The sequence below is a fragment of the Platichthys flesus genome, chromosome 10 (assembly GCF_949316205.1).
Source record: "Platichthys flesus chromosome 10, fPlaFle2.1, whole genome shotgun sequence".
Lineage (NCBI taxonomy): Eukaryota > Metazoa > Chordata > Actinopteri > Pleuronectiformes > Pleuronectidae > Platichthys > Platichthys flesus.
The window spans coordinates 23571658-23586663 of record NC_084954.1 but is presented as its reverse complement, the minus strand read 5'-3'; the positions used below and the strand labels follow the sequence as shown (position 1 = coordinate 23586663).

Below are 15006 nucleotides of genomic sequence, written 5' to 3'. Positions count from 1 at the left end.
ACCCCCACCCCCTAACATTTAGACAAACTTGTCTGCACTTGTGTTTAAGTTGGAAATATTTCTTTCTTTTTGTTTTGGCGGTCGTTGCGTCATCGAATGTCTTTGATTGTTGTTTTACTCACACTTTCTTTATTTAGTCTGTGTGGCTGTTGTCTGTTTGGAGAAGTTTTCAAGTGATTCTGTGCTCTGTTGTGGATCTGTTGTCTTCTCTCAATATATTTCATAAGATGGCATTGAACCCTAAACTGATTGAATGATGAACAAGTAAATTGGTTCATATTAATACCACATGACCTCAGTAGAAAAACACCCCATGGCCAATAACAAGCACATGCTCAGTCACTGACAAATATTACAAACCTATTTAATAAGATACTGTTTTAAAATGCAGTTTAAAAATATATTCACAAATCATAACTTTAGATCCGCACTAAGCCTGATACATTACAAAAATGTGTCTACTATTCCCTTTCGATGATATCTCTAAAAGAACTGAAATGCTTAAAAAGCAAGAGCAAAAGACTAGTTTGGCAAAAAATGTCATGGCAATAAAATAAGCCACCTACCTCAGACCTGTATTAACAGAAATCAAACCACTGTGCTATGTATAGGGTGCCCTCTTAATTGAAATCAACCTCATCAGTGATAAATAATATTTGCTTATGATCCCCTGTTCACTTCGGGGGAAAAAATGCAATACGTGAAGACAATATTTTCAGTGTCACCAAAACACAAGAGAGGTAACACTACAGTAACACGCTCATTAATAGCAATGGTCTGAATGTGAAATGTGAAAGGAGTCACCCATAGTGAAGACCCTGCAGTGAATTATCACTGAGCTTCCCTCGGCTCCCCTGGAGGCAGACACTAACAGACACTGGAGTGTTAGCAGTTAAAGAGCCAGGTAGTTCTGGCAGGAGTATACACTGTGACCAAATACTGAGATAAAATAAACTGAATATTGGTTTTCTATTTATCAGGCGGACCACAACACAACGCTAAATTAATAATAATGCAACATAATGACTGATTGTGATAAGGTGCACACACAGTGGATCAGTATTATGACCTTATTAACTTGATAAGGCCATGAAATACAGTTAGATAGCTTAGACATTTATTACAGCTTCCCTGCCAATGTCATTACAAAATAAAATGTTTCGTTATCAGTTGCAAAGTCACTCCACTCATTCTTGAGTGCCATAATATCCCAGACCTTGTGTTACCTCATGTAAATATCAGGCTAATGAGTTCATTACAGCATAGAGACAATGAAGAAGTGACAGTTTATTCGCGGAGGACTCAGAAATGACAAGGAATAATTCTGAAGTAGCTACAACAAGACAAGCAAACTGCTCATTCCTACAGGCCTGCCCTAAAGTACCTGCTAGGTAGTGAAGGGCCTACTTTGCATATAAATACAGACCTCTTACCTTGAACCAGCAACATTTACAACGATGACAAACAATTCATTCATAAACAATCAACTGAAAGCACCTTTATCAATAGCAAGTGGTTTTCTTAGTAGTTCATTAATTAACAATTTAATTACCCACAAAAAACAATCGAATCTGTCTTGGACACATGTTGTGTTGGTGAACCGGCCCTATTAATAAATCTCAAGTGAGACATCCACAAGTATTGACCCCTCCCTACAGCCCACCACAAGGTTTTAAATACATTTCCTGCCTACTTTCCAATCACTAGACTCGTTTTCACTTGAGCATAGATGTGTCAGACATGTGCCATCTTATGGAATTCCTCTCTGATTCTCATTTTTACCTACATGGAAACAACACATGTAGGTTGCATTTTGCAAACTATTTAGATAATTTTTCAAAAGACAATATAGAAGTTTAAGCTGGTATCCATAATATTCGTCAATGAATGTTTATGTATCTTTCAAAATTGTGTAGTAATCCTTAATCTAAACCACTGAACAAACCGCAAGTGCTGATTGTCCCAGAGGAGCGCTGCTGCTCTGATACTGGTTTACTGTTCTTCTGATGGTGCATCCGTGCAGTGTTTCCATGCCCTCTGCACAATTATATGCATCCATCTTTGCGGGGACAGTTTGGGAAAGACCCTTTTCTGTTCCAGCATGCCTGTACAAAGCAAGGCCCATAAAAGCATGGTTGGGTGAGTTTGCTGTGGAAGAACCTGATTGGTCCGCACAGAGCCCTGATCTCTACCCCATCAAACACATTTGGGATGAACTAGAAGAGATTGCGATCTATGTCCTCATGTCCAACATGAGTGTCTGACCTCACAAATAATCTTCTGGATGAATGGGCAAAATTTTCCACTAACATTCCCCAAAATCTTGCAGAAAGCCTTCCCAGAAGAGTGAAAGCTGTCATTGCTGCAACTCAATATTTATGCCTATTGATTTAGAATGGGATGTCATAAAAGCTGCTGTAGGTGTTATGTGTAGAAGTCCCAATACCTATGTCCATAAAGAGTATTTTTTTTGTTGTCCTTGTACTTTGACCACTAATTGATTAGCTCATAAACTTGATAATCTGTCCCTAAATTGTTATAATATGTTGTACAAACACACACAACAGAGTGAAAACAATACCCTACTTCTGGCTACCTCAAAAAGTTAGAAATAGACATGAGCTGACATGTTGCTTCTTACCTTAAATGGTTGGATGATGGAATTAACTGAAGCACTACATGTTCAGTGTTTAGATTTTTAAGCACCAAATCAACACTTCCATCAACTCCCTGATTTGGAACCAGGTTTCCCTGGTTGGAACAGGTTTTAGCCTTGGCAGGTTCTGATAAACTAGAAGCTGCCACCTTTGGAGCACGCCCTCCACTGCTGCACAGTGTTTATGGATATCAGCATTAAGCTTGTCGTTTGACGCTTTAATCCTACTTCGAATCTGGAAGAAACTTCATTCCACATCTAGTACATAACACAGTATTATCAATATATGTTGGTTTTGTGTTTTTTTTTCTTCTTTAGTTTCCCCCACCGCTATGAGTTAATCCTGAGCTGTGTCCCAATTGCATACTGCACTTAAAATTTGATTGGGTTTTCAGGGTGGAGGGGTTGGGGTAAGCAGTGCGTTCACGCTGGTGCAATAACAAACTGGATTCACATAAAAAGTGCAGTGATAATGGATACCATGTATCCAAGTAGAATACTGACCGTGGCTTCACAAAGTTGCAGTTGGACAGTCTGCATGCATGTTGAATCACATGACAGTTCTTGCCAGTTCCAACTTTCACATGACCTCAGTGATCAATTGTTGTTCGTAGTATTGGGATTGGGACACAGTGTCCGTCTCCTATTTTCCTAACATCAGTCTGCCTTACCTGCCCTCAGTTTGCTGTGTTGTTTTATTTTCTACTCTCCCTAAATGCAACTTACTTTAAGCATGCATCAACATCCTGCAGTACGACTAAAACGAAACCAAAAATGAATAATAGTAACCCATTCTCAGCCAGTACCGTCTCCCTCTAATGTACACCCAGACTGCACGGCCGGTTCATGTTTAAAGACTAACATTACAGATTTGTCATCCAGAAAGGCATGAGAGAGGAGCCCGTCCTCGAGTCGAGTGCCTCTCTCACCGTGTCTGTTTCCTATTGTGTGCATCTGGTTGTAGTGTGTGCAAAATTTTAAATGGCTTTGTTCTTTCATCTTAACACATATCATTTAGTAGTTTTAACTGGTCATACCTTTTGCATTTATCCAATTGATCGCTGGCATTTTGGTTCTGATTATGGTTTTTGGCTTATTAAGTATGTTTGGTTTGTTTTTTTGTCAATCAGATAATATTCAAACGACAGTGTGGAATATTCTTTGATATAATTTGACTTTGTGATTTGGAACTACTTCAGTGACTAACTTGTGTGTTTTATTCCCTTCAGTATTATTTCTTGGCAAATATTGATTACGAAAAAAAAAGGAAAAGGTCAAACATATGCGCTATCATCTCAACCACTGGTGTTTTTTAATTGTAAGCCCAAACCCACAAATTGGTACATGAAGCAGTTCCAGATCTACTTCTCACATACCTTCCATTTCTTTCAGATTTTTTTAATCTATCTTTACGAAACAAATTAATCTTTGCTGAATAATATTTTGACTGTAAGACAAAAAACAAATGAATTGCATGGCTAAGAAGTTGCAGTTTAGGGTTTGTCAGACTTGTCAGTGTTAGATTTCTTCTGTTCTTTTCTGTAGATGGGCATGTATATTGCTCATTGTTTGTATATCCCCATCCCTTCCTTACAGCCAAAAGCTCTAATGCCGCCCGACCGCTTCGTACTGCCTTTACATGGACATGGCAACTGACTTACACTGTCACCCTCATCACCCTCATTTCCTATGTAGTGTGTTCATAGGTCCCACCCCTTCTTCACCTTCTCCCTTGTCTTTAGAGATATGAAAATATGAAAGTCATTTATCCATTCAGCACTAAAGAACAAATGACAATTTAAGCAAAAACTGTAACATGAATAGATTTTAGATAATATTGAAGTCTATTGCAATGGAAAAAAAATGTAGATACACATTTTTTTGTAAAAGGAAATTATTTACCAGAAAAAAGAAAAACATAGAAAAAAAAAAAACAGAATTATGGTGTTTATTTTTTATGTTATGTGGTGTGGATGTATGTGTTGTTGCCTCCCTGTACCGTCATGTTTTAAGATAGAACAAACTCTACAATGGATAAAAATGATATTTAACGGTACCAAGTGGCTATCCAACAGTCTTACACAACCTTTCCTTTGTAAATTGTTTTCTTCATGCCTAAATCATGCGGGCAATTTGATGATGTAAGTTGAAAATCTACAGTACATATGTTTCTCTTCTTGTTGAATTGTTTTTTTTGTTTTACTTTGTTTTAAAGATGCAGTTTGTTAATTGTGAGAAGTGGGAGAAAATCGAAATGTTCATTCTAATGTATCTCACACTTGAAGCAAAGTGTATAATGGACACCGTGTAGAATCTGGAATTAAACAAATTACTTAATGATTCAATTGTTATGGCATTAAATGCACAAAAAATACTTTTGTATCAATAGCCCTGTTTATTGACTGTCCCATTTTTTTTTTTAAATATACGTATATATTTATTAATGTTTATAAAAAATGGAAGATTAAATTAAATTAAAAGTCCTTATTTAAGGGACTTAATAAAGATAAATAATAAATAATTACAGAAATATGTATTTGTAATTACAGAAAGTAATTACACTATGTATTCTATTGATAATATATATTTATATAGATATTTAATGACATTGATTGATTCAGCAAGTCACTTATCAAATTTTTTATTTTGATGTTGCCCTCATCCTGCAAACTAAATCTTCCTCATATTTAAAATCAGCAAAACAAAATATAACATATGATTACACTCAATGAACTCCTGTGGTACAATTACAGGATTTGTTCTTGAGAAAATAATTTTTGCGAGGCAGCACTTTTTCCGATATTTCAAACTGCATCTGCGATCAAGCTGTGGACACTGACTACTGAATCTTATATTGTGTTTTATTGTTTGATATTATAGAATAAAATTGCATTTGTTTGATCTACAGATTTGTGTGCTTGTGAATGTATGTGTTGTCTTTGTGTGATAATTTGTTAGTTAAATATTCCTTTTGTTGGCATGGAGTTTGAAATGTGCATCAAAGATTCAGTAGGCACATGCTTGATGGCAGTAGATATTTTCAATGTTAAAATGAATGTTCACTCAAATGGCACCTCCGTGATAAGTCAATCAAACGCTTCACTTCAAAATGAGTTTGAGTTTCTTTAATCCTTGTGTCACGTTGGAAACAAGAGTTGCATCCAGCTGGCACTGAACGCAGCCATGCTGTAGTCAAAGAAAACACTATTTGCACATTCAACACTTAATACAGGATCTCCGAAGACTGAGGAGAAAAATGTATCACTGCTAAATGGATCAAAAAAAAATGCAGTGTTACGGTGCAACTTAACCACAGTGTTAAAATGTTGGTCTTTTCAAGACTTTTTGTTGTTGCTGATTTATAAAGCCTTGATTGAAGGTATAAGTCCATTCTGGCCACTTTGAAGCAGCCACGCCTGATGAGCCACCACGTGGTTTTCATAGAAGACAATGATCAATCATTATTTAGCATGAAGTCAATCTATATACCAGTGTAATTAGCTTTGCCACAGTGACCAGATGAAGCAAGAGTACTCAGTTATTCAGTTTATTTATTTTACACGCTGCTGTAATTTAATTAAGTTACAAATACCAACGCACTAATTGGGTGGATAGTTTCTATTTGTTAGAAATTACCAACAATGCACTGTACACACAATGCAGGCTTCCATTTTCCACATCGCTATCGTGTAATTCCCATATTTGACGAGGAGTGGCTTCTGAAATGCACACACATGCAATTTAGATGTTATGTGAGCACAAAGAGAGTTTCATCAGAAAGACTTTGAACTGTGAGGTTGGTTGCTCTGTAATCGAATCTAAGGAAACCGCCACTGTGGCAGACACATTGAAGAGTTCAGATTCAAGTTTCAATATCCATGATTTCATAATTTTGAACTGAAAAACATGTAGTATGAAGTAAGTGCAGGTACATATTTATGGTTATTTGATCTTCTAACTGTAAGTCCAGTAGTTCATAAGGAGTGAGCATTCAGGTGACATACTCTAAACCTAAAGGTAAAGTTAGAGTTAAACCGGTTTTTCCTGGTCACAGAGCTGTTCTTGGTGAATAAAGCAACCCAGGAGAAAGGATGAAACCAGAATATGTGATGACCAGTGTCTAATTAATTGACCTTTCACCATCTGGAAGGATGCATACATAAACTAATACGGCCTGATTCCTGAAATTTGCAGATTAGAAACTGACTTATAATTAAACTATTATGAAGCATGGTGTTTTGTGTTGAATTTTAGGTTATGATTATTAATAATTTGTTTTTTCATTTCTCAATTCAGATAATTTGCACATGGCTATAAGGGCTGTTGACTTTGTATATTATCATTGGGTGCTTAATTGAATTAAGGATGTGCATCCCTTTTTTAAATCAGGCCCAAATTAAATCAGATATCTGTATCAAGAGGCAGGGGTTATATTTTTTTCACATACAATCTGAGGTGAGGTGGCCACACAACAGAACAGCTCTGTACCTGAAAAATGTTTGTTGAACTATAACTGCAGTGATCAGACCTGTGAACAAAACAAGAGGTTTAAGATGATGTGAGAGCCACTGAGACGTGACATTGCTGAGTCAGTCATTTCTATTATTATATAACTCTTATGTATCTTTCTATCTGTTTTAACACTACATTAATCTAAATTAGTGGTGTAGATCATTAGATTATTTTCTTAATATTAGTCCCTTCTTTCTATTTCCTTATTAAATGAAGGGAAATAGCTTTGACAACACTATTGACTAAAACCACTATGGGCACTTTTTAAACCCTTTGAGTTTAGCTTAAATATGTCCTGTAAATAAGCACCCTAGAGCATAATTAACAATCTGCTTCCTGTTTACATACATGTCTAGTATTCGTGAATGTTCATGTGGTATGACAGGCATGTCATAGTGTAGATAGAGATCATGTCTGATATAGAACACTGTTTCAAATGAAAACATATTCTTTTGAACATATACCAGAGAAAGAATGAGATATAACCAGAGTGAGCCTGTTGACCATAAAGAAAACTTGGCTCTGTCTTTCTGGCTCATCCTTGCAGAACTCTTAAACCTTTTGAAATTTATACTAGAAATATGTCACTTTACTTTTTGACTTGATTTTTGTTTTAGTCGTTGTGTGTTTAGTTTTTTTGTCCAGATACGTCTAATATTGCATATTTCACAAAACTCCCATGCTGCCTTCTAACCTGTCTCTCTCTAACCTTAGGAGCCGAGTTAGTCATCCCAGTACTTGAGGATCCATTAGCGCAACCCTTTGTAGCTCCTCGTGCACCCTTCATTCCCACACCCTCAACCCACCACCCACTCCTCACCATTATTGAGACCACCAAAGAGTCCCTGTCCAAGGCCACTGAGGCGGGGGTACCTTGCTTGTCGGACCGAGGCAGCGATGATTGTGATGATGATGGCTTGGTGATATCGGGGTATGGCTCTGGGGAAGCATTCAAGTCTAACCTGCCCCCTACTGATGATGAAGATTTTTACTCGACCTTCTCCTTGGTAACAGATAAGACCTTGTCCACGTCAGGCTTTGAAGGTGGCTACAAAGCTCATACACCCAAGACTTTTAGACCTAACAAACCTTCAGTCTCCAGACGCAGTAGGACTACCTCTACCGCCATACTACTAACCGCCGACCAGAGCCGCACCACCGCCACATCTGCCTCCACCGCAACCCTCCACAATGCTCCGGCCAAACAGCCGGCCGGCAAAATGAATAACCGCGAGCTAAAACCCCAGCCCGACCTAGTGTTGCTTCCATTGCCCACATCCTTTGAGGTAGACAGCACCAAGCTGAGGGGCCCATTAATAACCTCCCCAATGTTCCGTAATATACCCACAGCACACCCCACAGAGCCGGGCGTCAGGCGAGTACCAGGGCCCTCGGAAGTGGTCCGTGAATCTAGCAGCACCACCGGGATGGTCATCGGAATAGTGGCGGCCGCTGCCCTGTGCATCCTCATCCTCCTGTATGCCATGTATAAGTACAGGAACAGGGATGAAGGCTCCTACCAGGTGGACGAGAGCAGGAACTACATAACCAACTCAGCTGTACAAAGCAATGGCGCTGTGATGAAGGACAAACAGCAGAGCTTGAAAGGCAGCAACAAGAAACAGAAAAATAAGGATAAGGAGTATTATGTGTGACTGCAAGACTTTGATGAACACAAGAGAATGAAGGAAGAAAGCACTGAGAGAACATTTACTTATCAGTTTCCTTGTGAGGAGCTTTGACAAATGATGGTATTAACATGGAACTTGAATAAACTTGTACTGTGCTGAGAAGATGAACTGATGAAATGTACTGTAATATAAAGCAAACTTACTATTGTAAGCATAACGACAAGGCTAAATAGCAACTTTAGAGATCTCATACTTCTATCTGGTCAGACACGTTGTCAGTATAGAAATATTTCACAGCTAAACCATTCTCCTAAGTGACTTTTAGAGCTATGTGATCCTTGGCGTTAAACAAAAAAAACATTTTTGTAAAATTCTTAATGGCAAAAGGCTCATAATCTTCTACATTTTCAGCATGTAAGCAACATGTAGTGCTTCAAAACGAGGGGTCAGGCACATGATCACTGTAAAAGTAAAAAAGGACTGCTGTACCAGAATATGACAAATTTCTATGGTTTATACATAATACAAGTGTGGTGTCTTACTTATTTTTGCTTCAAGCAAAATGGAAAAAATGACAAAAAGAACAATAAGGAAAAAAAACTGTTTCTGTGTATAAAATGAAACCAAGTGAGTAAATTGCCGTGGGCAGAATTCAGAATCTGTTCTGCTCTGGCATCTGATTCACCACAACTATTCTCATTGTCTGCCGGGCAGAGTGACTATCAGCTCTGTGGAGAGAAGTGGAAAGTTCTGTTGGTAAAAAGCAAGTTATTGTGAGATGCATGCCATCCTACTTCTAAAGTAAAGTACAGTATGGTAAAAGTCCAGTATACAGTGTTCGACTTGGACCACATTCTCTTTAATGGACCACATTCTCTTAAATGCCAAAACACGTTGTCATCAAATCAGAGCTCTCTGCCCAATTCCCCACTTTCAGAACCCTTCAAACTGCTAACCATGGAAAAAAAAAAAACATCTCTAAAAGAAAAGGTATATTATTGGTGCACAACAAAGTGGTAGTTTTATCTTTTTGACAAATTGTATGTTGGTTCATTGCCTATATCGTTTTTCTATGGAGGTGTCAGGAGGAAGACAAATGCAGTACTACAACAACTGTTAACAGATGTGTATACAAAAATAAATCTAATGTTGAAAGTGTGAATTCTATCTGCTGTCACAGTCAGCTGTGTCAAGAAAAAAACACAAGAAATTTGTTTACATATTTTATTACACACTAGCTGTTGTACTTTGTAGGTAGGAAATTGTACATATACCATGACAGTTGTAATTTTTTAGTACCTCTATTGTACAGACTGAAGATATGGTTTAACAGCGTATTTGACATGATGAAATCTATTAACTGTTACTTTACATGGAGAAAGACTTTAATCAGAATGTGGAGAATCATATTGATATTCATAAAGAATAAAATGTATTGTTAGCCTAGAGATCTAACCAGAGATGTTTCTAAAGTTGCATGAATATTTAACTACTTGCAGTTGTCCAACAAATACAAGGTGCCCTTCCTTCTGTATTATGGCTTTCTTGTTCTGGGTTCCACTAGTGTCGTTTATTTTTTAATAAAGAATAAAGTCAGAGATATGACAAAGACCGAGAGAGAGAGGCTATAATGGATGGGGCTTTACAATTCTTTTTAATAAAAAGCTAAAATGGTGTCTTTTAGGTGTGACTGCTCACCTCAAATCATTGTCTTGTCACTTCTTTATCGCAACTTCTTGTTTTGACACAATGTGATCGCGCTTTTCTGTTTCCATTTTAAGCCATTTTCATTCAAAGATGTGAGTGTGAGCCTTTTTTTGTCAGGGATTTACATTTTTATGTTACAATTGTTACATTCCATAACCCTTTTTTCACCAGATTCATAGCAAATAAAACATTATTTTTTTCTCTTAACTCATACTATAGTCCTCGGGTAATCTGAAATCTATGGTTCCTCATGGCGATACACTGCCACTTTGACATTTGCCCTGATCCCTCACAGAATCATAAAGACTGTATATAAAGCTGGACGATGTGTGTCAACTTCCAACAACGTAACAAAACTGAAGCCAAGATATCTCGGACACGGGCACTGCCATCTTGCCCCGCTGATATCCTTTGGAGCCAGAGCTAGAGCCATCATTTGCGCAGTAGGTATTTTGAAGTGGAGCTGTGATGTAGCTTGATACGTGCACTCAATAAATAACAGGTCAGTGTCAGATATCAGCCATGACACTTCACTCTGTTTTACCTGTAAATGACTAATATATGACTGATACTACAGCCAGCCACCAGGGGGCAATTCATATTTTTAGGCTCAGACAATCTGGTCTACAGAGGATTTACTTGATTGGTGTCAGCAGCTTGTCCTGCCTTTACTGCTGTCGTCTAGCAACAGCGCTGCTGATAGACAAGTGGGAAATGTTAATGCAACTTGGAATTTTTGGTTCGACCCCACAGCAGAATGTAACCTGGGATAGGTTGGCCTGGGGAGGATCCAGATATGACTCTACTTAATAACTATTATTATTATTATTTTATTAACTTATATGATTTGATATGATATTGTATGATATTATGAATTGATAGCAACCCACGGGAACTGTGGGGTTTCGCTCATATTTTTTTAAGGTGGTGACCTTACCATGGAAAGTGGCTTGAGATAATGTATGTTATGATCTGATGCTATGCATCAAAAATTGTATTGAATCATTGCACCAACCTGTAATTGATTCGCTATATCATTGCAGGGAGAAATAAGAAGTTGTCTAGGAGATAATGAATTGTTGGATGTCTTTGACCATAACTAAGTTCTCTGCCTCACCGTGGGTTTCTGTAGTCTGCTGTCACCAGAATCCTGGATCAGTGGGTGGAATTGAAATTGCGTTCAAGCCTCACCATGGCGAGTGAACATTGCTTCATGGCAGAGGTTGAACCTCCTCATCACTTTTTAAAAATCTATTATTAGCAAGGTGCAGTCTGCTGTTAAGGCTTTTGAGAGGGAACAGATGGATCCGCTCAAGCTGCTTGACTGTTTAATGAGGCTTATAAAGACTGTCTGCTACAGAGTCATTAACCCAAGGGCAAAAATGGATGCGTTTTTAATAGCCAATAGATGGACACATCTCCCCCAAGTCATACCTCAACTATACTCCACACTTGAGTCATGGGCACCACAGCTGAACGTCTCTCCTGAGGACGACTGCGTACGAAGGAGATGTGCTAGATGTGGGGGATAGGCCTGGTATGTACAAGCCTTATAGGATTTTTTCCAGCCGCAGTGCCATTATATTCACCTACAACTGCAATGTCAACATTGTTGTGGAAATGTTGGTCGTGAACTTTTAAATCTTAAGAAATGACATTTGTATTTTGAGGATTAAAATATCCGCAAGGGGGAAGTGTAGGTCAAATCAACCCTGACTGTAAACTGAACACCACTCTTCCCATTGACTGATTGCAAATAAGGCGATATGACATCACAAATATGCTCATAAGCACTAGATGTTTTCTATCAACATTTACCAAGACTAGATTTTAGCATTAATGGAGATTTTCATCACGGTAAAACCTTAAATGTCGGCTTTCATGTGTTTGCATTGATTTGTTTGGCTGACCTGTTGTGGGTGTTTGATTTGCTTTGTATTTGTTCTTATAATCATAGTCTCTCTCAAGTCATACATTTATTTTGAAGCATGCATGTATTTATTTGTAGTTCCCACCTTTTGATCAGTATATTTGATTATATTAAGGTACAAGGCCTCCTTGCTTTAAAATCTGTTCCTTTTGGATCTGTTAAATTTGTAATTAGTCCTATATGTCCATTAAATTATTAAATCTTTCTGTATCGATTTCAAATTAAAAGCATATCAGGTAACAGATCCCTTTATTTCTTAATAAGGGTTTTATTGTGAGGTATATAACTAAAGTGACCTGCACTGCTCCACTGCTGTACTTCAAATGTTGCTAGCACCATCTTGTGGTTCTTGTACTGTAGTACGTATTACAGTTAAACATAATACTCAGATGGAGTAATATTGGGTGAAGGGTTGATTGACTAAAGTAATGAAATTGCAGATTATGCAACCCACATTATATGACACAGTATACTCCCTAACTTTATTGGCCTAGCTGACCATAAGTTAGAATGCAAAAACTTTAATAATGTCTACAGGAAGGAGCTGATGTAAATGTCTAACCAGATGTGCAGATGCAGTGGCCATCAAACTGCAGCCAAATGCCACATGTTCCAAACATTGCATTACCATAACCTAATATTATTTTTATTATGCCAACATTGATATCATGCTAACAATGTCTAGTGGAGTAGACTGACTACAATTAATATTAAAATGAACCATAAATTCAAATCAAATAATCAATTTATGCACCCTTTCTAAAGTATGAAAACTGAATTTATAATGAATTCCATTTGATTCCTTTTATCATTAACAACGTCAGCAGCAGCACCATCGTCATTATCTTCATCTTCCAGCTGTATAACAGGTTTCTCATGGGTCCCAGTAGTCTGGTTCAATACCTCTCTGACAGCCTCTACTGAGAGGTGGACATCCCTTTGACATGTCAGGAAAGATCATGCTATCATGCTATTCCCCCTGCCTTTTGCACCCTTGGAGAAACGCCTATGCCACCTATGCAATGTGCTGCTAGAATGTGTTAGAATGTGTTGAAGCAATCTTCCTCTTGTTCCTACCATCCTCCACATTTGCATTTTGCACAGTGTTACCTGAGAGTATCACTTCCTCAAGCCTTATTACAGCCATCACCTTATCAAAGATTTCCCTTGGGAATAACATCAACCAGTGTCTGTAGTCCAATGAGTTCAGGAAGCCAATTACCTGTTATTATATGACCTTTGCAGAAAATCTGCTCCCAGGGGAAAACCTAATTAACTTATGGAGAAATCCACTGAACAAACTCTGCCGCTGCTGCTGCATATAAGGCGGTACAACTAATGTAAAACTCAGAAAATATAATTTGATTATGAAATTATGTATTCTATGCAAAAATATAATGTATTTTGTAATTTAAGCGCATGGTAGCATCTTAGCCTATTTAGAATTAGTTGGGTGGATGAACGATTATTTCAAGAGAAGCAGCTGCAAGGAATGTCACTATATCAAATAAATTATGTTATTTTAAGTTTAACAGTTTTATGTTAGAAAAATGGTACAAAATTTCAACATTATTGTATTTTTATTTTAGATAGTACTATTGATTGAAGGAACATTTAAAAGGATCCAGCTGGAAGAGAAGCATATCTTGCAAATATACAAATAATGTTATGTGGTTTGATACACTGCAAGTCTGTACAAGTTTATTTTGCTGTGAGGCTTATAGCTTTCAAATAGCAGTCATACCTTGGAGATTTTTAATGGTAATATGTCAGTTTATTAGTTCTCATGTTTCATGGCTATCAGAGGAGGGAGAGAGACAGAACCATTGCAAAGCTGCAGCTGTCCAGAAATGAAAAGGAAAAAGTGAGGCAACAGTGGAAGCAAGATCAGAGAGAGCACTGCCACGGAAAAGAACAACAGAAGAAACATAGAATTTCTAATCTGAGTCAATGGATACAACTCCCATAGAACGCAACCTAACCCTCCCAAAAGTGGAGCTGATAAGATTGTCAGAGTAAATGTAAGGCATCACAGAGCATCCTTAACATTAAACAGAGAAACAAGCAATGACAATAAATGACAGGTAGAAAGCAAACTTGTGCAGGAAAACGCACAAAATATAATTAAAGTTGAAGCTGCTAAAGGGAATCTGAAAAATTATGAAAACACAAAGAAAGAAAAGAAAGTCTGATATGCAAAACGTAAAGTGGACTGAATCAGATTGCAAAGGAATTGGCCGTCCAGAGAAAAAATGGATATAGTTGAACTCCATTTCTTTGTAGCACAGCCAAAGTGTCACACTTGAGTATGACTAAAAAACAGCAACATTTTGTTTCTGAATACGACCTGCTCAGATCCGTATAGGACAGGGGTAGGCAACTTTATTAATAAAAAGCCATTTTGCCCCCTCTTCCCCCAAAAAATTTGATTTGACTGTGATGGAAATTCATCTTGAGATTTGAAATAATAAAATTATCAGACTGGAGTTGCCTTTGAGTCTTTAAAATAGTAAGCTCTGCAGAGTTTACACAACAATCACGGGTGCTCAAAATGGAAGCTGCCGCAAGTT

At 37.6% G+C, this 15006-nt stretch overlaps 1 protein-coding gene across 6 annotated transcripts in view; it reads left to right on the top strand.

Annotated features, from left to right (window-relative positions):
• The window catches only part of LOC133962165 (neurexin-3-like), a 103736-nt gene extending 92485 nt beyond the window's left edge, over positions 1 to 11251 (top strand). For 2 of the 6 annotated variants that reach the window (XM_062397646.1, XM_062397644.1), the window contains exon 19: positions 8519 to 11251. In XM_062397646.1, the coding sequence (XP_062253630.1) occupies positions 8519 to 8823 (305 nt within the window). In that variant the 3' untranslated portion in view covers positions 8824 to 11251. Of the gene's footprint in view, positions 1 to 4252; positions 4798 to 7882 lie in introns of all 6 variants that reach the window. The other 4 variants (XM_062397648.1, XM_062397647.1, XR_009922084.1 and 1 more) reach the window with 3 other exon arrangements.
• Positions 11252 to 15006: the final 3755 nt, after the last annotated feature.